This window comes from Eurosta solidaginis, chromosome 1 (genome assembly GCF_040869045.1).
Source record: "Eurosta solidaginis isolate ZX-2024a chromosome 1, ASM4086904v1, whole genome shotgun sequence".
In the NCBI taxonomy this organism is placed as follows: Eukaryota; Metazoa; Arthropoda; class Insecta; order Diptera; family Tephritidae; genus Eurosta; species Eurosta solidaginis.
Window position 1 is genome coordinate 49485258 of NC_090319.1, and position 21065 is coordinate 49506322.

The 21065-nt window shown below is 38.4% G+C and overlaps 3 protein-coding genes and 1 pseudogene across 6 annotated transcripts in view; 2 read left to right on the forward strand and 2 right to left on the reverse strand.

The window, feature by feature from the left end:
- LOC137252812 (dipeptidyl peptidase 9) overlaps nt 1–1006 on the reverse strand; it is a 44385-nt gene extending 43379 nt beyond the window's left edge. Inside the window, exon 1 of the mRNA XM_067788892.1 lies at nt 862–1006. The gene's annotated coding sequence lies outside the window, so the exon portion shown is untranslated. The remainder of the gene's footprint in view (nt 1–861) is intronic.
- An 8564-nt stretch (nt 1007–9570) lies between these two features.
- On the forward strand, nt 9571–11194 carry LOC137252906 (oxaloacetate tautomerase FAHD1, mitochondrial). 4 transcript variants are annotated; one of them, XM_067789060.1, is made up of 5 exons: nt 9595–9713; nt 9881–9984; nt 10241–10336; nt 10391–10487; nt 10569–11191. In XM_067789060.1, exons 3-5 carry the CDS (start codon nt 10257–10259, stop codon nt 11064–11066), a joined length of 675 nt encoding a protein of 224 aa, XP_067645161.1. In that variant the 5' UTR covers nt 9595–9713; nt 9881–9984; nt 10241–10256; the 3' UTR covers nt 11067–11191. The 4 variants fall into 4 exon arrangements, with proteins under 4 accessions (XP_067645153.1, XP_067645161.1, XP_067645150.1 ...); XM_067789049.1 differs by having other exon boundaries at nt 9881–10057; nt 10111–10336; nt 10569–11190; XM_067789052.1 differs by lacking the exon at nt 9881–9984 and having other exon boundaries at nt 9571–9692; nt 10569–11194.
- On the reverse strand, nt 10199–11965 carry LOC137252931 (coiled-coil domain-containing protein 115-like). The gene is made up of 2 exons (XM_067789067.1): nt 11608–11965; nt 10199–11506 (listed from the first exon to the last, which is right to left on the reverse strand). Exons 1-2 carry the CDS (start codon nt 11880–11882, stop codon nt 11302–11304), a joined length of 480 nt encoding a protein of 159 aa, XP_067645168.1. The 5' UTR covers nt 11883–11965; the 3' UTR covers nt 10199–11301.
- A 3370-nt stretch (nt 11966–15335) lies between these two features.
- On the forward strand, nt 15336–16899 carry LOC137236543 (histone acetyltransferase type B catalytic subunit-like; annotated as a pseudogene).
- The last annotated feature ends 4166 nt before the right edge of the window (nt 16900–21065 follow it).

The window sequence follows — 21065 nt, forward strand, 5'->3', positions numbered from 1 at the left end:
TACCTTTTAATCTTAAAAGAGCTTTTATTGTTTTATGCCGCAAATTTGAAAAATGTATTATTATTCTTTTTATTTTTGACTTTGTTTTTGTATGTTATCTTCATTATAAGCCATTAACGACCTAAAAAATGATATTGTAGTATTGTGCCGTCAACCGTACATATTTGTTTACTCAACATTTTAGGTATTTGGTGTTAAGGAAATAGAAATACTGTTGGGAAACGAGTAAAGGGAGTCTAAAATGTTTTATTACAAGAGATGTATTGAGGTTTGACCCAAATACGAATCATTTCCCCAAAAAAAAACCTAGTCACGTTTACCCTTTTCCCATATTTGTATATACATACGTATGTACATAATGCTGTGGCACCTCATTTGCAAACAAAATCTTCACATTCTGAAATGGTACTCCGTTATTGTCGTTGTTTATTAATACCAATCCGTCCAATAAATTTACTGTTCTCACACTGGCATTTGGTAGTTGTTGTAAGTATTTGTCTTCTGTTATTGTTGTTATTGCAATTGACAGTTGATCTGATTGCATTCCAATAAGTGAAAGCCAGCAATCCAATATTTAAACGTCCTTCTCGGCACAAAGCCAATAAGCATACTTCTATCACAACCTAATTTTTTTTTTTGATTCCTTTAACTTTTAGAGTATTAACATACATATATTTGTTCGATAATTTTAGGCTATTTCGTATTTTCACTTATTAGCCCACTAAGAACTTATTTACTTCCAGTGCCAAATTAGTATAAGCAGAAGTATATAAATGCATACGTATACATCTGTATATATATGTTTTATGTGTAGCCAAAAATTCCTATTAAAATCCTTCAGCTATTTATATTCCAACACACTTTTATTCGGCAGTTTTTGCGCAAGTTTCACTTTCATGTCATATTCACTTTTTTGTATTTAAACTAGATTAGTATTATTACTATAAATGACCACAAACAATTTTATAATTGCGTATTTCCAGTTGTTTTTCACACAAATTGGTGATTGCCAGATTGCTTGAATAATCTATTGACGTTTGAGTGCTCGCTTGTTCTTCTTCTTTTTCTGTAGGGAACTTACAATAGATTAAACGGGATTGCTCAGATCTTCCTTGTATCTTTCTCATACATAATTCACCAATCGGTCCTCGTTGGGTATGTAATTACATTTATTATTTTGAGAGCGGATTATTTCAGCCGAAGGTAGTTCATCGTCGTTTAATGATCGTCATAATTGATTCTCGCTTATCCGCCTAGACCAATTATGATTGCTTCGCGATAACTGACATCTCCTGTCTTTTCTGTATAAGTCTCACCCTTCCTCTGATCATAAAGCCGAGTGTGACCTTGTATGTGCAGAATTTGAACTCTTTCGTAGCACTACCAATTCGCTGTAGGCATCACTGATAGGACCGTAAATCTTCCAGAGATCTTTTCTCCCAGGCATCTCATAGCTCCGAGCCCTACTACTTGTATAAAAGAGGATAAATATAATAAGAGCCACCAGTTTGTTACGAGTGGCGAGTAACTCGCTGGAAATTAAAAAATGTATGCCTGATGTTTTAATTAATTATTAATTGTCTCGCAATCATCCGTTCCGTCTATGCACGTTGTGCAACTGTGATTATTGGAAAGAGAATTAATTAATTAATTAAATACAGTCGAAAAAATAAACACAAATACCCCACGAAAATGTATAGAAAATTTTATGCACATCTCTCCCAAAAAAAAAGCAGCGACTACCTCGAAGAAAACATTTAGCAAATGGCTACAAGTAACGAGTGAACTCTTTGCTGGTATGATGAAAGATTATAGTTTGATTTCGGTTCGTCGAAAGTTCAGCCCAACTCAGTGTGCATTAAGGATTACAACAAAATTTTGCTATATGTCTTTGGGTTATGTATACTTAGTTTTGATACCAAATTGAAGCGTGGTAATAAAATTGTTTTTCTGTTTATGTTGTTTGTCTTCATGTATAATTCATAATATGAAATATATGTTATATTATATGCCTTTTGTTTTTTTTAAATAAGCAGAGTCACCCCTGACGATGCTGAAAATTTTCAGCGAAACTTTGGGCAGAATGGTGAATTGAATTTGCACCAAAATGAATGGATCAGTAAAGCCTGAAATAATTCATACAAATCTCATTCTCATTTTTGTTGAAACTAAGCGACCATAAAATAAAAAAGGTGGACTTATATTAACGCCTTGTTCCCGTTTACTTCGCTTGGAAGTTTTGGCAGCGCCATAAAATAAAAATTAACGCCTTCCAGTTTCTTTGACTCGAAGTAATCGGAATGTTTCTGTAAATTGCCTTGGCTTGGTGTCACAAATCACATAAGATAAGATTGCGCAATGCGCATGTAAACATTAGATCAGCTATTTTTTATGGGCAATTCATACATCATTTTCCTTAGCTCTTGTTTTTTCTCTCTTTCTTTCATTCGCTCAAGCAGTCAACTGTGACGCAGATACGCAGAACGAAGCAGTTTTGAATTCGTGGTTGCGCAATTTGGTAGATTATTTGTGCTATCATTTTGGGCGAACTAAAGAACCCGACACATTAAATTTTTTATGCAGTATCGTGCGCTAACAGATGAGTGGATGGCGTGTGTTGTCCACGGCTTAAAAAATTACACGACAAATGTGGTATTAAAATGTAACTGGCCTTAGCGGCAAATTCTCTTTGTCTTTTTTATAAACGAATAACGGATATCGACTAATTAAAAAGTATATAATAAAGTACAAAGGAATATCAATACAGACAATTACTAATACAAAGTATCTATATTTATTTGACAAGTGTGTGTGGTAAGTGCACGCCAGTGCTGCCGTCGATTTAGGGCCAAATGTGTCGCCAGACTTGTCGGCGTAGATGCTCTTTTGGTATGACGTGTGTGTGTGAGATTTTGTATTTTTGCCCCAATCTCTTTCGTTGGTGGCTTATTGCAACATCCCACCGACCAGTGAATCTTCGGCGGATTCACGATACTTTAAAGGGGCTAGCTTGCTGGCTGGACGACGCAGGATTCCGTGAGATGTCTTTATGGCCGCGCTTCGAATTCGACCATCCTTACCAGCAAATACTTCCATCACCTTACCCATCTGCCAGTGGCTTCTTGGCAGCGCAGGATCGCAGACAATCACCAGCTGATTTAGCTTTAGAGGATCGGGTTCCTCCCTCCATTTGGGTCGACACAACAGTTGTGGCAGGTATTCCACCATCCACCGCTTCGAGATTCTATCTTTTAAATTTTGCGCAATCTTCCATTGCTTTCGCGGACAGATGCGGGCTTCATCCAGGCTGGGTGTCTGCGTGAAGTTCATGCACCCGACCAGGAAATGATTAGGAGTAAGTGGCTCCTCCTCCTCTGAACTAACTGGGATATCTGTTAGCGGGCGACTGTTAACAATGTTCTCTGCCCCTATCAGGACACTTCGGAAGGTTTCGATTCGAGGCGCATCTTCCTTTAGTACGCGGTGCAATAGCTTCTTAACACACTGTATCAATCATTCCCAGCAGCCACCTGCGCTGGGATTGGCGGGGCAGTTGAAACGCCATTCAATATTCTGCTTCGTAATTTCTTTCTCGATGCGCCCGAAATCGAACAGTCGGTCTTCGGACTTCAACTCACGCTGGGCACCAACAGAATTTGTGCCATTGTCACTTCTGATTTGCACTGGGACTCCGCGTCGATTGCCGAAATTCCTTAAGCAAATGATAAAGGCGTCGGTGGAAAGATCTTCGGCTACCTCGAGATGAATGGCTCTTGTCGTCATGCATGTAAATAATACCACCCAACGCTTCTCTGTTCTGCGACCAATCGTAACCTGAAATGGTCCGCAGAGATCAACGCCCGCATATGAAAACGGACGAACGAAGGACGTCAAGCGATCTGATGGTAGTTGTCCCATTAGCAACACAGCGGGTTTGGCAGTCCAGCGGATGCAGATTGGACAAGCTAGTTTGATCGACCTCAGTAACATTTTCGCAAATGGCACCCAATATTTCTGACGCATTTCGTTGATAACTAAAAGATCGTTTTGATGATGTCTTCTTGCGTGGAATTGTTGCATGATCAGGCGCGTGACATAGTGGTTTTGTGGCAATATTATCGGCTGTCTGGCTGACAATGGTAGACAAAAGGCTTAATCGATGCGTCCATGTACTCTGATAATGTTGTCTTCATCGACGAAAGGCGTTAGTTTGTGGAGACAACTACTCTTCGGAAGTGGTTGCTTGGCTTTCAATGTTGCAACTTCAGCTCGAAAACATTCTTGTTGTATTTGGCGACAAATATACTTTTCTGCTTCAGTGACTTCGGCAGCTGTTAGCTCTCCTCGTAAACGACTCTTACTGCGACTATTACCCACAAAGCGTAGTATCCAAGCGACAATTCTGACTATCTTTAAAAAACAAGAATAGTTAGTGTATTTGATTAAGTCACCTGTTTGACATAACAGAATAATTCTTTCTAGTATTTCTTCACGACTGCACTCGGATGTATCAAGTTGAACTGGCTCGCCTGGCCATTCCTCGGTGCGTTGTTGCAAAAATTCCGTCCCCGTAAACCATCGATGTGATGAGCATTGTGTAAATGTTGCTCGCGTTGCGTCATCGGCTAGGTTAGCTTCTGAGGGTAACCATCGCCACATGTCACTATCTGTTGATGTCAAAATTTCGGCGATACGTTGCTGGACGAAGGGTTTATACTTTCGCTCCCTTGAGCATATCCACATAACCACCGTTTGTGAGTCGGACCAGAACGCAAAGCGATGAATCTGGAAATCATGGCTCTGCTGAATAAATGTTTTTAGGCGGCATCCTAACACAGCTGCTTGGAGCTCCAGGCGAGGAATCGTCATTCCTTTTACAGGTGCGCATCGAGATTTGGCACAGATGAATGCGATGTGAATTTGATGACCTTTACGCATTCGCAGATAGGCTACAGCTGCATATGCTGTTGAACTTGCATCAACGAATATATGGACCTCGATTTCGTCAGCGATTGGCAATACATTTCCATAGCAGCGCGGTATTGACAATGTTTTGATATTTTGGAATATGGACCAACATGTCGACCATGCCCTTCCGAGATCATTAGGTAGATGCTCGTCCCATTGAATCTTCCGCTTCCACATGGCTTGTATCAGTAACTTACCTGCAATTGTTATATATGTGAGAAACCCGAAGGGATCATAAATCGACATCACTATGGCTAGTAACTCTCGTTTGGTGGGTGGCCGCTTACACTGTAAGATATCGGGAGAAATTTTGAAATATTGAAAACGAAATTCAAACTTATCTTTTTCCGAGTTCCAGAGCATTCCCAATATTTTGTCAACGCTTGGTTGCTTCTCCATATTAACGATCGCATTTGGCTTATTGTCACCGTTTAGAAGACTTTGGAGTCTTTTGTTGCTGGAGACAAAGTTTCTTAAATTAAACCCACCGGCTGCATTTATGTCGATTACTTCATTTGTAATGATTTCGGCTTCCTTCTCCGAGTGAAAGCTAATGACCAAGTCATCAACGTACATGCTTCTTACTACCGCATCTGCTCCCCTTGGCATTATTAACGAAAATTGTAGCGCGTTTGTATTTTTAACATATTCAGCGCAACAGGGGGAGAAGGCTGCTCCAAAAATCATAGAGGTCATTACGTAGACCCGTTTATCAGAGTTGCTGTCGTTTCTCCACAGGAACCTATGTGCGTGCTGATCATCTGGTTTGATTTTTACTTGGGATAACATCTCTTCAATATCGCCCGCAACTGCCACCGACCCTTGGCGAAACCGATGTAAAATAGCAAAGAGCGATTGTGCTTGCTCCGGACCCTTAAGCAGTTCTGAGTTGAGCGATGTGTTGGTGACCGGCTGCGTCGAAGACTATGCGCAGCTTACCGGGTTTATGAGGGCTCATTACACCGAAATGTGGGAGATACCATACCTTCTCACTTTGGTTGTTGACTTCAGCTGCAGATAGCTCTCTGGCATAGTCCTTCTCTATGTAGCGCGCCATGCCTTTGGTGTAACTTTCAGCAAAAACTGTGCTTCTCTTCATTTTGTTCTCAATACTAAGCAACAGTCTCTTCGCCATATCGTAGCTAGGTGGAAATGCAATGTCGTCTTGCTTCCACAACAAACGAATCTCGTACCTGTCGCCAATCTTAATTGCTGTCGATTTTAAAATAGCTTTTGCACGCATATCGTCTTCTCCCTCGGTAACAGCTGCTTTCACTCCCAAGTTTTCTAATGTAAAATATTCTTCGACCATGTTGCATATCTTTTTCGACAGAGGCGGGTCTCTGATCATAAGTACCCGTGGACTAGTCGAATCCATCTTATCAGTTGGCCCGTAAGCCAGTCATCCTAATTTTGTCTTGGCGGCAATTAATTGGCTCGGCCCGTTCGTAACGGTTTCGGTGGCAATACCGAGAAAGCTGTTGGCTAAACCCAAGAGCAACGTCGGCTTTACGTTGTCGTAGCTGGCGACTGGTAAGTTACCAAAATGGCGATAGTTTTGAAACGATTGACTAGGCAGATTCAAGGTTTTGACTGTGCGAACGTTCTTGAGTGGAAATGGTGCGCCGCCTTGATTACCCTGTACCTCCAACGACACTATGCGAGATTTCTCTGTTGCTGTGTTCTCGCCATACCATTGTAGTGTTAGTGATGATTCAAACCCAGCTGATTAGCGACGTCTTCTTCTAGCAAAGAAATAGAAGAGCCTTCGTCGAACATGGCGTGTGTCTCCATGTGACCCTTCGGCCCAAATAATGTGACGGGTATAACTTTAAATATAATGGAACGACACTCACCTTGGCAACTGAGGACGACTTCCGAATTATTTGTGGTAGCTGATGTGACCGTATGCGTGTTCGATGGTGCGTGCAGTAAGCGATGATGTACGCGTTGACATTCTTGTATATAACACCGCTTTTTCTTTTGACAGCTTTGCAAATTGTGTCCTCCTTGCAGGCATGCAAAACAAAGACGTTGACGTTTGACTAGGGCCCATCGATTTTCTATGTTACGTGTTTTAAATTGGGGACAGTCCTCCAATGAGTGTGGCTAATTGCATGCAATGCACATCCATTGTTGATTTATATTACCCTGACTACTGTGTAGAAAGCGACTTGCTATGACCGGTCTCTGATCCGATAGACGAGGAGCTCTAAATGATGTTGGATGTGTTGCCTTATCAGCAACTTTTGGCATAATAGCTAGTATTTTGGCTAGGTTACCGACCCATTCGGCAAAGGTTTCCATTGTGGCAAATGGTGTCACCGTAGATGCGGGTTTACTCCACTCGAACTGTTTCGATGCTGAGAGCTTTGAAATAAGTTGCTCAAGCAACGTCGGATTTACTAAGTGCTGATCACACCTTGCTGACTTAAAGAATGCAGTTATATTGCGTACCTGATTGGAGAGGTCCACCACCTATTCCATACGGTCCTCTGTTATATTTGGAAATGATTGTACCTTACGTAACTGCGCACGAATCAGCAGTTCTGGCCGACCGAAGTTAAATCTCAGCTCTTCTAATATGTTTTGCACGTTTTTTGGGAAGATAAGCAGTGATGTGACTGCCCGCTTCGCATCACACTTTAACGCCATTTGTAGGCGCATTCAATTTTGGCGATCACTATAGTTGAACTCACGTGTTGTGTCGGCGAAACTGGAGTAAAACAGCGGCCAATCCTCGGGATTGCCGTCAAACTCCGGCAGTGGGTACAACTTTGCTCTGTGCAAAACTCCTGACTCGATATTATATGGCGCAGGCGGTGTTGGCTGTACCCGCATATAACCATGCGGCTGCTGTGACATAAATACTGGCTGGTTCATTGCATTTGCAGTGGAGTGCAATGATGCTTGTGGCAAAGCATGTGCTGATACTTGCGACTGTTGTAATAAAAAAGGTGGTGCAGAAGAAGCATATGATCCGCTAGCTGATAAACCATCTAGACCTGACTGAGCACGCCATTACGCTTCTGTAGCCGATGGCACGGCTGCTGACGTCGATACTTGCGCTGTTTCTCTTTGTACAAGCGCGGCTGATGTTGATGGTGGAAGTGGCAATCTCTGGGCGTTAGTTGGTGACATGTTGCTTTCTGTAGCAACTGTAGCTGCTGGCGGCCATGATGATATATTATTGGCAAATGTTATCCGCGATATTGTCGGCGTGGCAAGTGATGACGTAGTTACTGGCACCATAGGGGTGGTTGATTTGATGCATTTCCCATACTGCTGGAATCGGAACATGCACGCTCCTGTAGATTTTGAGCTTCGTTGCGCAACTCCCTCATGCCTTCACTAAGTGACGCAATACTGGCTACTATTGCGGCTAATTGGCTGGTTATGCCTGTTGTAGATTGCTCGGCAGAGACAGCTGGTGCATTTTGGGAATTGACATTCTCCAAGGTTGTATTATCGGCGACGGGAAAGGATTCGTTGGCATCCTCCACTTCTTCGCTGTCAGTTCTACTTCGTGCCCTATTTAGCATATTAAGAAATATTGGCCCTTTAAATTATACGAGCAACTGGCGGGAAACAAACAATTTGACGCGGAAATGAACAAATTTTACTCTACACGAATTTTACAGACAAAATTTCCAGGGAAGGCAAAAAAATCTCACGATTGTTGTCCACGGCTTAAAAAATTACACGACAAATGTAGTATTCAAATGTAACTGGCCTTAGCGGCAAAGTCTCTTTGTCTTTTTATAAACGAATAACGGATATCGACAAATTACAAAGTATATAATAAAGTACAAAGGAATATCAATACAGACAATTACTAATACAAAGTATCTATGTATATATATTTGACAAGCGTGTGTGGTAAGTACACGCCAGTGCTGCCGTCGATTTAGGGCCAAATGTGTTGCCAGACTTGTCGGCGTAGATGCTCTTTTGGTGTATGACGTGTGGAACGTGTGTGTGAGATTTTGTATTTTTGCCCCAATCTCTTTCGTTGGTGGCTTCTTGCAACAGCGTGTGTTTGCATGGAAAGCGACAAGAACCGCATCACCGGTGACATCTGACATAAAAAAGTAGCCAAGTTCCAACCTGTTACAAGAAAAGCATACGAAGAAGAACTTGATGTGTTTTTGCTATAAGTGCTTTCAGACTTTGCAAGTGTAATTCTTTTTTCCAACATTTTTGTTTGTTTGTTTTCTCATTGTCACGTCTAAAAATTAAATTTTAACAATTGAATACAAGACCAAATATATTAGCAAGTATTTTTCTTGTATAGTGGGAATGTTTATAACAAAACTCCGTGTAATTTTTTATGTATGTGGGCAAGCCGAAATAAGTTTCAACTGCTGTCTGAAGTTTTTTCATATTTACAAACGCAGCATCTTGCTCGATTATAACGATGGTCGCTCATGAATCAAAACTCTTTATCATGAGAAATTTGATTGTGACACGGCCCTAATGTGGCTTCAGGAAGCAAATGTCTGAGGATTAGTACATATCGCTCAATTCTTGTAGGGAAGGGAACAACGTAAATGAACTGTCAGTGAATTGATAACTGAACAGCTGTTGTCGATGGCCCACGTTCTCAGGTCAAAAGTACTCATTCTTATCAGTTCTAAGCATAGTTGGGCATAGTGTACTGAGCTAAACAATTTAGTGCTAGGGAAAGAATGTACTTTATCACCCATGATAAAAACGCTTACAAGGTATTGCCGTTCTCTCGTCTGGTCAGCAATGATTTATTCTTTTTTTAAGTTTTTAAGCAAGTCAAAAATCAATCTTGAATGAAAAGGAAATAGACAAAATATAATACCTATTAAAATTTGTTTTTGTTTGAGAAAAAACATAATTTTTTAAGTGTGCAATTAGAAATTTAAAATGTTTTTCATTGCAGATAAGCGTCCATGTCAGAAACCGTTATACCTTGTTTTTATCATGCCATCACCTAAAAAAATTAATTGGGGGAATAGGAAAGTTTTTGTCATTATACAATCCATGGTAATTTACACACAATAGATGAAATTATGCCAAATTTTACATGGAGAGTTTCTGAGTGTCATTTTATAGCGAGGTTTTGTGTGTTATTTTATAATCGGAATACCGCGCTTAAACACATATTTACAGTTCTAGTCCACATAAATTTGCCCATTTATGGTTCTTAGTATGTATATACGTACTAACACTTATTAATTAATCCAAACCTAACATTAAATAAAAGCAAGATGATAAACAGTTCTTTATTTGCAATCACAAGAAAAACATGTCGGAGGATGGCGTCAACAAACGCAACTGAAAAATATGGTTTTGTACTGCATGGGAAAAAAATACTTGGCGCAGCACTTAACTATATGTAATATACAAAATATGTTATGCAAATTGGAATACACCTGACTTACATTTTCAGGGATATAGTGCGCTCTCGGAATGTACCTGTACCAAAGGAACCACTCATATTCCTGAAACCAACAACATCGTACGAGATAGAGGGCAATCCTATTGTGGTATGCCCTAATGCAATAGTTAAACATACGAAATAAATCATTAATTTAGTGTCATAATTTGTTTTTGATTTTGTTTTCAAGATCCCTAAAGTGTTTACGAAAGTTGCACATGAAGTTGAACTGGGCGTCATAATTGGCAAAAAATGCAAAAACGTTTCAAAAGAGGAAGCGCTGAGTTATGTGGGAGGCTATTGTCTCGCATTGGATATGACTGCGCAATGTAACTTAGGTTTGGCACGGCAAAATGGTCATCCTTGGAGTTTGGGTAAAGGTTTTGATACTTCAACGCCTGTCTCACGTTTCGTATCCTGCAATCAAATTGAGAATCCTCATGATATACCTCTATGGCTAAAAGTAAACGGAGAACTGCGCCAGCGGGGTAATACAGCAGATCTTATTTTCAAAGTTGATGATCTAATCGCTTACGCTTCGAAGTATATGACATTGGAACCAAATGATCTTATTCTAACTGGAACACCAGACGGTTCGTTGTCTACTAAAGCTGGTGATATAATTGAGGCTGGCATGGGTGATCACGTGCAAATAAAATTTACTGTTGTTGGTGAAGAATGCACTTAATAATAAAAAATGTATATAATAATTATACAATTACACATATTTGTTATATGTATTTAAATAAATAATAATAACATAATTTTGTATGTGTATTGTACTAAATTATAATATATATTTAATTATAATAAGAACGTTAAAAGATACTTAAGCACATAGATGTCCAAAAGATTGAAAGTATGTATTGCCCTGGCCATATGCAATGAGAATACAATTACGCTATGGATGGCAGACCCCTTCTTTAGAATGACTTGATTTGCTTATGCTTTACTTTTTGAATATTTTCCATAACAGCCAAAAGCTCACGTTGAACATTGGCACTTTCTACAACTAGTTCCACACATTTTTTAAATTGCTCGGATGCAGCTCGTAAACTACTTGGGGGTAACATCGTAAACCAATGCATTGGTTCAACAAATCCCTCCTGCTTATTTATGGCATGTTTTCTAAATTGTAAACGAAGAACAAGGTATATGAATATGTTCATTGCCACAAGTTTGGCCAATGTACTTGGCCTGGTTTTAAAAGATATTTGCCTCAGACTTACCTCAGTATATATTCCACACTAGAGATTTTCGCATTATTTTTTTGTTCAGCTATTTCAGAAAGTGCATTAAATTCATTACTATTTTCTGTGGGCATCTGTGCAGAACTAATTGTTTGTGATCCTTGCAGGTACCGTGTTTTTGCCAACATTAACTGTCCGCTGTTCATTAGCCGTTCAATGTTAACGCGGCACGCCGTTTGCTGTTCAATCAAATCAAACATTTCTATGTATAATGAATCAAGTAAACTTCCAATTTCCTCCTTTGTTGCTACCATTTTTATTTTAAAATTAAATTTCTATTTGTTACCACTATTACTGAATTACAGAAATGTCAACAAATCATGTGACTTGTTAGAGATGCGTTGCTAATGTACTCGATAGGTTAAGTTCGGACGTCAATTCCTACAAAAACCGAATATTTGAGATTAAGGTTCACAATAGCAAACAACATTAATAAAGGCTTGTTTAAGGTTTAATTAAACTTCCTTAACCCTAACGCCATAGTGGTAACCATACCCATATCCATATCCATATCCATATCCAATGTGATCGATTAATGGTGCCTTAACCTAAAAAACGTGAACATTTTTTAAAAATGAAGAAAACGCAAAAAATTACAAACATATTCCCCAAAAAAGTCTCTTAGTCATCACGTATCCCAAACAATGAATAAAATCTACAAATATTTATTAAATTCGATGTTTTTTTTTTTAATATTTTCTATTTTTTCTATGCTTATTATAATTTGGGGAATAAAACAACATATTTAAAGTGTTTTTCGCAAATCATTTTCATACTTTTTTTGAAATTTTCATGTTTGCGATCTGCTTCAGCCCAGCTCACAAATTAGTGATTGCTTTTGTGAGGCTGCAGACGCGAGACAGCTTACATAATGGCAAATTGTCTCAAAAGTGATTTTCACCGCAAATAGTCTCTAATAGTGACTAGAGACGGCTTACTGAATTCAGCTGGTAATATCCTTATCTGTCAGCGCACGATACTACATCAAAAATCTTATGTGCTCGAACTTTTACATTCAAGGCTTATTAAGCAGAACCTTAAGTGACATTTCTCAAGTAGAAATTTCTTTAGATATTCTTCTGCAAAAGGAAATATGACATACGAATTTTTTCTAAAGCATTTCTTGAGTGACATGTGATATAGGTTTTTGGGATTTCTTAAGAGCTGCACACGGCTCTTTAACAAGCCAACCTAATAAAACCGCACTGCGTTTTTTTTAGCGCACGCAAACAACCGGCGTTTTTTGCCTTAACCGAAATAAGCATGCGTTGCGACAATAGCTATGTTTTTTCACATCTATATACGTTTACGCTTAAATTTTATATGGATTGCTAAGCGACCATATATATAATACTTCTATATCAATACCTTCCTATCTTCCTAATGTGCAAATTTTCTGTCAATCATTATTTGCTGAAACTGTGCATGGTTTAACTATATACAGTTTGGCTCATCTGTGAAGCAACAAAATATGTCTGTTCAAATTGTCAAAATCTGTGAATTGGTGTTGGTGCGAATGGTATGGAATGGAAACATAAAACTTAGTAGTTTTTGTATGTGTAAGTAAAATGTTGCCAATAAGTTGGTTTCATTTTGAGTTTGCCATCTCCTTTTGACAATCCCTTCGACCATGCAATGACATAACTAAAATCAGCTGATGAGATGAGCCAACCTGTACATAATTGAACCATGAAACTGTGCAAATGTATGTTCTGCGCATGCGCGGGCTTTGTTAGTGTTAGTGAATTGTAGTATCGTGTGAAAAAAAAGTATTAAAGGGGTAACAACGGGTCACTATCCCCTTTACCCAACTTCTGCAGACTAATTGTTATAAAATCTCGGTTTAGTCAATTAAACAATGAAAAGGCCAACAAATACAATACAAGGCTTGATGTATTTATTATTTAAACATGAAGCAGCCGTACAAAGTACATTATTTACATAAATAGTAAAAAAAAAAACAAAGCGAAGAATTCATATTTTTGAAATGAAAAAAATTCAAATATACATGTATAAAAATAATTTATACTGAACTAGCTTGAACAAACGATATATAAACGTTTTAAAATTTTTACTTATTTTGAGTTTCTCGTAAGTTTCTGCATCTTTTGGAAAGCTGGGGTTTAAATAAAAAGCCCAATAAGAAGTTAAAACAAAAATTGGACAATTTAACGTATTCACTTTCTGCAAAATACTCACGAATGCAAGCCTATATTAATAAATTTGCCGCTTCGACATTTTTGATATTAAATTTACTTACAACAGCAGAAATCTTACGACCGCTAACTAGATTTGTTTTCAATTTATCCCATTCGGTGCGCCTACGCATATTTTGTAACTGTTAATTCTGTGCATGAGAAATTCGTAGTTGTCAGTTAGCATTCAAGGCGAATCTATACCAGGTGGTGGCAAAGCGAATTCAATCAGTTCGCCGTGCAGATGAATGTCAAGTCAAAAGAAAATTTTCATAGATTTCGATTAACTGAAGAAGCAATTAGCTGATGGGATAACACCACCTATACAGAATTCGCCTTGGTTGGCATTAGGGCTTGCCACATTGACGACGGCGGTGTAGCCGCCACATCTGTCATATTATTTTTACTCATGTTCTTATGGCGATGGTTTTTTTAACGACAACATGGCAACACGCCAATCAACCACGAATGCCGCTGTCGCCAGATTAAATCTATTTCTATTTTGACAAGCGGCAAAGCATAAATGCTTAATGAAATGCTTCTTCTTAACTTTTCTGACAAATAATTTCGCGCGTGTTTATTGAAAGTTTTTCTTGGGTAAAATTGGTAAAATAATAAAATTAATTATAATCTCACGGTTTTATAATAATAATAACTTATTTGACATTATATTAAGCGATACAGAACAGTTTAAATTATTGGTAAGAAAAATCTTCGACTGAAAAAAGGTAATTGTTTACTTTAGGGTACAACTACTAAAACTCGTCCAAAAATATCGGGAGGGGTGTCAAAAGACGCGTATTGATCCCTGGACCACGAATCCGAAAGTGGAAATCAGACATTTTATTTCTTTTCGGAGACATTTGCAAACAAAACCGAAAATTTTCATGTGGTTGTTGTGATTTTGATGATTTTGTGGTACCCACAAGAAAAACTGCGGGTAAAAGTGTTTTGCGCGGATATAGTTTTGATCTCCAAACCGGTTTTGGACCCACCCAGGGTAATTTTTTATAAGCGTGGCCGAAGGCCGCCAATGCAGAAAGGCGTTCTGCGCAAAAATACTATGGATCCCACCCCGGTTTCGGAGTGTTACGGAGCCATTTTTCGGTTTTTTGGCAATATCTTTTCACAGAAATAATTTCCGCTTTCGGATTCGTGATCCTGGGTCCAAAATGCGTCTTTTGACACCTCTCCCGATATTTTTGGACGAGTTTTAGCAGTTGTACCCTAAAGCAAACAATTACCTGAAAAAATATGAAAAAATTGTTTCTTCATAAACTTGAATTACATACATAGATTGCTACAATTTCAACAAATTAAATATGGATATAGGTGAAAAATTAATTGAAGAGGTGCGGAAAATGCCCATTATATATAATCTGGGCTTGAAGGACTATAAAAACATAAAGAAAAAGGAATTGGCATGGAGGCAAGTCTCCTCTGCTATGCAAAGTGAAGGTTAGTATACATATTTGAGATTTATTTCTCCATGTGGTGTTATTTCAATTTAAAATGTATAGGAACAATGCAAAAAGCGGTGAAAGGGTTTGCGAGACTCCTGCAAACGAATTAAAAGGTATACACGAATATGTGGACCTCGTACTGGATGCAGTCCAAGCTGTGGAATTTAAATTAAGTAAGTCATTCGCATTACACAAAATATTTAACATAAACAGTACGAAAGTTATATGTTTCCCATATTCAAGTACGCCGCAAACAAGATAAGATGACAGCCTTGTATTTCATCCCATGATGGCACATCAAATATTTGGTGAATCTGAAAGCATATTCGGATATAAAGGTTTATGTGTGCGTATTTTATACACTGCCGGTCCTCTACATATTTATATTGGCATTGAATATGACAGTCGAGTTGATGAACTATCAGACGGAGATATAAAGGCTGATGTAGTTGTGCGACCGATAGCGGAAAAATTACCTGATTGCTGTTTTTTTGTTAATATTGATGAGTTTTTGAAAACACTAGATAAAGCAGATAAGTTTCAACCATTTGGTGAAAAAATAACCGAACACAGTGTTACTGATGAAGACGGACAAGAGCACTTCTTCGAACTATATCATTGTGACTATAAGGTGCCGGCATTCTTAAAATTCTTCAGTCGTTTGTAGACATTTAAATTATGGTTCGTTGATGCAGCATCCTATATTGATGTTGACGATCCGCAATGAAGCTTCTTTGTATGGTATGTTCACTAAATATGCTACTTTCAATAAGTAACTTATATCAATTTTTATATTCCTACAGCTATGAAAAGTATAAAAATGATAATGGTGATTATCAGTCTTCAACCACTGGCTACACCACTGTAAATGAGTACTACGCATATCCTCAACACATACGACCGCGCATTAGTCAATTTGGCACAAAATTCCTTGAAACTGTCTATAAACATTACTTACCAATCATTAATGTAATTGATATGGCAGTGGAAGATCCATCGGGTGATTTTCAGCGTTTACGCAGCTATATTGATGCTCGTCTGTGTATGGGCCTAAAAAGTTTTGGAAGTGATGTCATCAAAAAAGGATTTAACAAAGAAATGGTTCATGTGGCACGCGAAACGTACAAGGTAAACTAATTTAACTAAAAACTATTAAACACCACCTGTTAAACTGATGCCCATCTCTTTCCAGCTAAATCCACGTCAGTGTCGCCGGGTTTATGAAATACTTCGACTATATTATACAAACATTTATGATAAGGACGATTATCATGCTTATCGTTTAGATGTAAATCGTCGGTTAAACGCAATTTATTATAAATATATAAATGATATTAAGAAAATGGAAAAAGCTAAAGTGGATACGGAATGGTTGAGAGCGCGTTTACCTACACCAAGTCAACGTATGGAGCAATTGCATGAGGAATATGAAAAAGAAGAGAACGCAGACAAACAAATTGTTGAAAAGTTACGTGATTAAGCTTATGAACCTAGCAAAGTTTTTGTATGTGTTACAGTAAATGATATAGATTTTAAGTGTCATTTAGCTGGTATTGTTCTACATCTGATTATTATTTTTTATGTAATAAAACCTAAACACTAAGAGTTCCGAATTTATTCGTGTATGACGTCTTTTACCTCGTCCATCTGCTGCGTAGATTTATATACAGAGAACATGAAAATATAGATACGAAGAAGTTACGATGGTCAATTTGAATCGGTTACAGGAATGTCATGATACTGCCTGGGCTTAGTTGGTTAATATCCCGCAAAAGACGGAGGTTGGTTGATTTTTCGCTATAACAACAACTATTCTGGGTATATCTTTGACAGGATGTTTTGTGTAGACGTCAGCAAGTGAGTGAACTTGCAGATAATATGACTTTTAGCACGCTGAATGGGGACGCTCCAAACGCGAGTCAGTGCAGGACTTATAAACTACGTCATCGGGGAACCAATGCTTACTTTTGTATCACCCTCTTGTAATCATTTTGAACACCTCACTTTCTTGGCTTTATGAATTTATGGCCAGGAAAGATAGTAGTCGTGGTGCATAATTTGTCAAAAGCCTTTGACACGGTTCTCCAGAACGAAAAAGAGGAACGCACACTCCCTAGGGAAACGCGAGTCACTCTAGCTCAACTTCGATCTGGATACTGTAACAGGTTAAACTCTTACAAAACATATGTCCTGTTTGCAATATGTCCCCACATGACACCAACCATCTCTTTAACTGTATGGTGGAACCACTGCCTCTAATACCCCTCTCATTATGGTCCACCCCTGTTGAAACAGCAAATTTCCTTGGACTCCCGTTAGAGGATATTGATGACAATTTGATGGGGCGAAGCACTGCTACAAGAACAACAACAACAACATGCCCAGGTTTCTGGGTATTCAACAGGAACTGATTGGTTAGCATTTCATTTCTCTCCCTAATGGGGGATATTCTCGCCTCATTGTGTAAGTGTTGTTCTGGGGACATAAGAAGACAGCCAGTAGCGGTTCTGAGGGCAGTGCTTTGACAGGCCTGTTGTTGTTGTTGTAGCGATAAGGTTACTCCCCGAAGGCTTTGGGGAGTGTTATCGATGTGATGGTCCTTTGCCGGATACAGATCCGGTACGCTCCGGTAACACAGCACCATTAAGGTGCTAGCCCGACCATCTCGGGAACGATTTACATTAATCCTTCAGGCCATCCCTCCCTCCCCACTCCAAAGGTTTGGCGACCATATTGGGGACGCGCATGCAATCGGCTAGCCAATTGCTTTACAAGTGGTAATGAGCGTTTCTTTATCTTTTCCCCAAGTACTGCCAGCAAGAGATTTGAGGAGTTTATTACGGCTCTGATAAGATAATGCTCGGTATTACTTGTAAAGATAGAGACCATCACCATTGCCTCCTTCCTGGTTCATTCGGTGAGCGTAATTGATGCCATAAAGCGGTTAGCTACAAAGACCACCCCCCTCCCCCCCAACCAGATTAGATTACGATCACTAAAAGAAAAAACTGATATATCGCACACCTTTACCTAAAGAGTGAATAACTCAAAAACTAACAAGGTTTAAAAAACTCGATAAGATGTCTGACTCCATCATATAGATTAAATAAAAGTCAGGTTTCATCAAGCCTTTGGGGGTGAGTGGTGGAACTACTATTTAATTGAGTATATAGATCAGTCTGTATAGGATTAGAGAACACGGTAGTATGTATAAAGACTTAGGTATTTGACTTAACACTCTTTAAGCGTAGGTGTGCGTTATAGTTTTACTTAAGTTTGTCAAAACAATATTTTTAATTAGAAATATTTACAGTAAAGACAAAATAATCAATTCAATATTGGGTTTTTGTCAAGGCATGAAAACTTGGATTGTTCGTCGCCCACTTGCCAGGAGCATGAATGAACAAAAAGCAAAATGTCCGGGAATCAAGTTTTAAAGTTAGCTATTTTCAGAAAATCTAGAATTTTTTCATATTCGCTTTACTAAAGCCCAAAAAAAATGTAGTTTCCTTTAGTATAAGCTTTCGGGATTTTAATATAGAACATTCACTGATGAAACCAGTGAAATTGAAAAAACACTCATTTATACTTCTGACAAGAAAACGACGATATAATTTTGAAGCTTGTTGCCTATAATTCCCTTTGCTGCACTTCTTTTTTAGAAAGTTGTATTTAAAAATTCTTTAAGGCTGTTTCGTATTCAAAATCATGAGAGGAAGAACGGTTTACAACTCTCTGTTGGAACGACTCCAATGAATTTATTTCGCCTCTCCATTGCCCAGATTCGAGGTTATTGTCCAGTGAAAATGGTATTTAATTACAATTCCAAGAACGTCGAGCTCCACTGGTTCCCAATGGTAATACCAGAGCCCAGAACCATGTGTAGCAGCTTGCTATTAAGAGTATAATGAATTTGTTGATTGTAGAATGATCGTAGAAATATATCAGATTTATACAGTATACAGAACGAGTTATTTTATTTCCATTAATTCATGTAGCTGGCTTTTTAATTTTATTTGCAGAATTTCAACCAACTTGGCGGGACGCTTGTTTTGCCAATGAAATGTTAAAATACATCAGCTGTTCGAAACAGCGCTGCCACTGTAGCTGTGGTTGCCATTGTAACCAAGTAGCCAATGCATGGCTACGATTTTGGTCAAGTTTTGCTTTGCTGTAGCTGTGGTCTGTATCCGCCGTGTTGAATGTGGCCAGGCCTATTATTTGCTTGTTTTTGTCGCTTTTTGGTCACTAAGGGCTCATTTACATACGTATATCTGCGCACTCAGCACAAATCGGTAATGCTATTCTGCGGAGTTCTTAAAGCTGGAGACATTGGTGCTTTATCGGTAACCGTATCGGTAACCTTATAACAGCCGATTCGACCAACCTTATGAGAATCAATGCAATCGATTATTGGTGCCGGTAAGGTCGTAACCGTATCGTAGCCAACCAATTGGGTTTTGGTTTACCGTCGTAACGATAAACAGCTGATTACGTTAGGGATACGGATACAGCGATACGACATACGGCACCAATGACTCCAGCTTAAAACAATAAAAATTTTATAATACTAATGGAAAACAAAAGCTTACTTTTTCATTTGGAGAACGAAATAGCCTAATGTACAATATTGATAGAAGCAAGCCGACTTGTTGAAATATACATATATTTAAGCCCCTTTTTTACAAAAATTTAAGGACAGCCTTGAGATTTTTACTCCTTCTCTCGTTGTATATCTGTACTGTAATGTTCAGTAGTAGTGATATAGAAGTATTACATATATGTAAGCGACAAACCTTAAATACACCTCTGAAATTGCTACGCATCAAATTAGTACTACTAAATTTCAATACGCATTATACTCAGATGTAACTGAAATATGTGTCTATGTTTCACCCTCTGCACTAATTCTATGTATTCTATGCGCGTGTACTATTCATCACAACTGATTCAGCTATATGTTTTACACAGAAATACAACAGAGGGTTGTCTCTCCGCTTTTCGGTACACACTGTGATATAGCTAGTTGTTTAACAACTGCCGCTAGATGGGCATTATCTAAGCTAGGATAGGCGTTTTTTCATGGCGGAACGATACAAGGTGGCAGCATGGAACAGCTGATTATAACCTTTTTTTATTTGATTTGATACATCAAATTCCGGCGCAGTACGAATTTGACATTTGTCCATCGAATTTACAAAAACAAAATGCATTTAATTTTTATTTATGTTTGTTGGTATGTCACCATGCTGCCACTTGGTATCGTTCCGTCATGGGTTTTTTCACTCGCAAATGAAACGTATACGCGTGTAAAAAAAACGGCTAATGTAAAGCATGTGCGCTAGTGATGGAACGATATTTCTCTATCGGTGATATTGCAATATCCAAATCATGGTACAATAACGAAGTAAAAGCATGAGAGTTGCATTTTACATGTTTTTTCATTCGAAGGTGGTCATAAAATATCAAACTTTGTTTATGTTTACATTTTTTGTTTATTTACTATTGATGTGAAAATTTATTAGGTAATTCTTTGCTTTAGCTCACAACTACTAAAACTCGTCCAAAAATATCTGGAGATGTGTCAAAAGACGCGCTTTGGACCCAGGACCACGAATCCGAAAACGGAAATTGAAAATTTTATTTCTTTCCAGATATATTTACAAAGTAAAAATTTTCATGTGGCTGTTGTAATTTTGATGGTGTTGCGTACCCACAAAAAAAAACTGTGGGTAAGTGTTTTGCGCGGATATAGATTTGGTCTCTCATGGTAATTTTT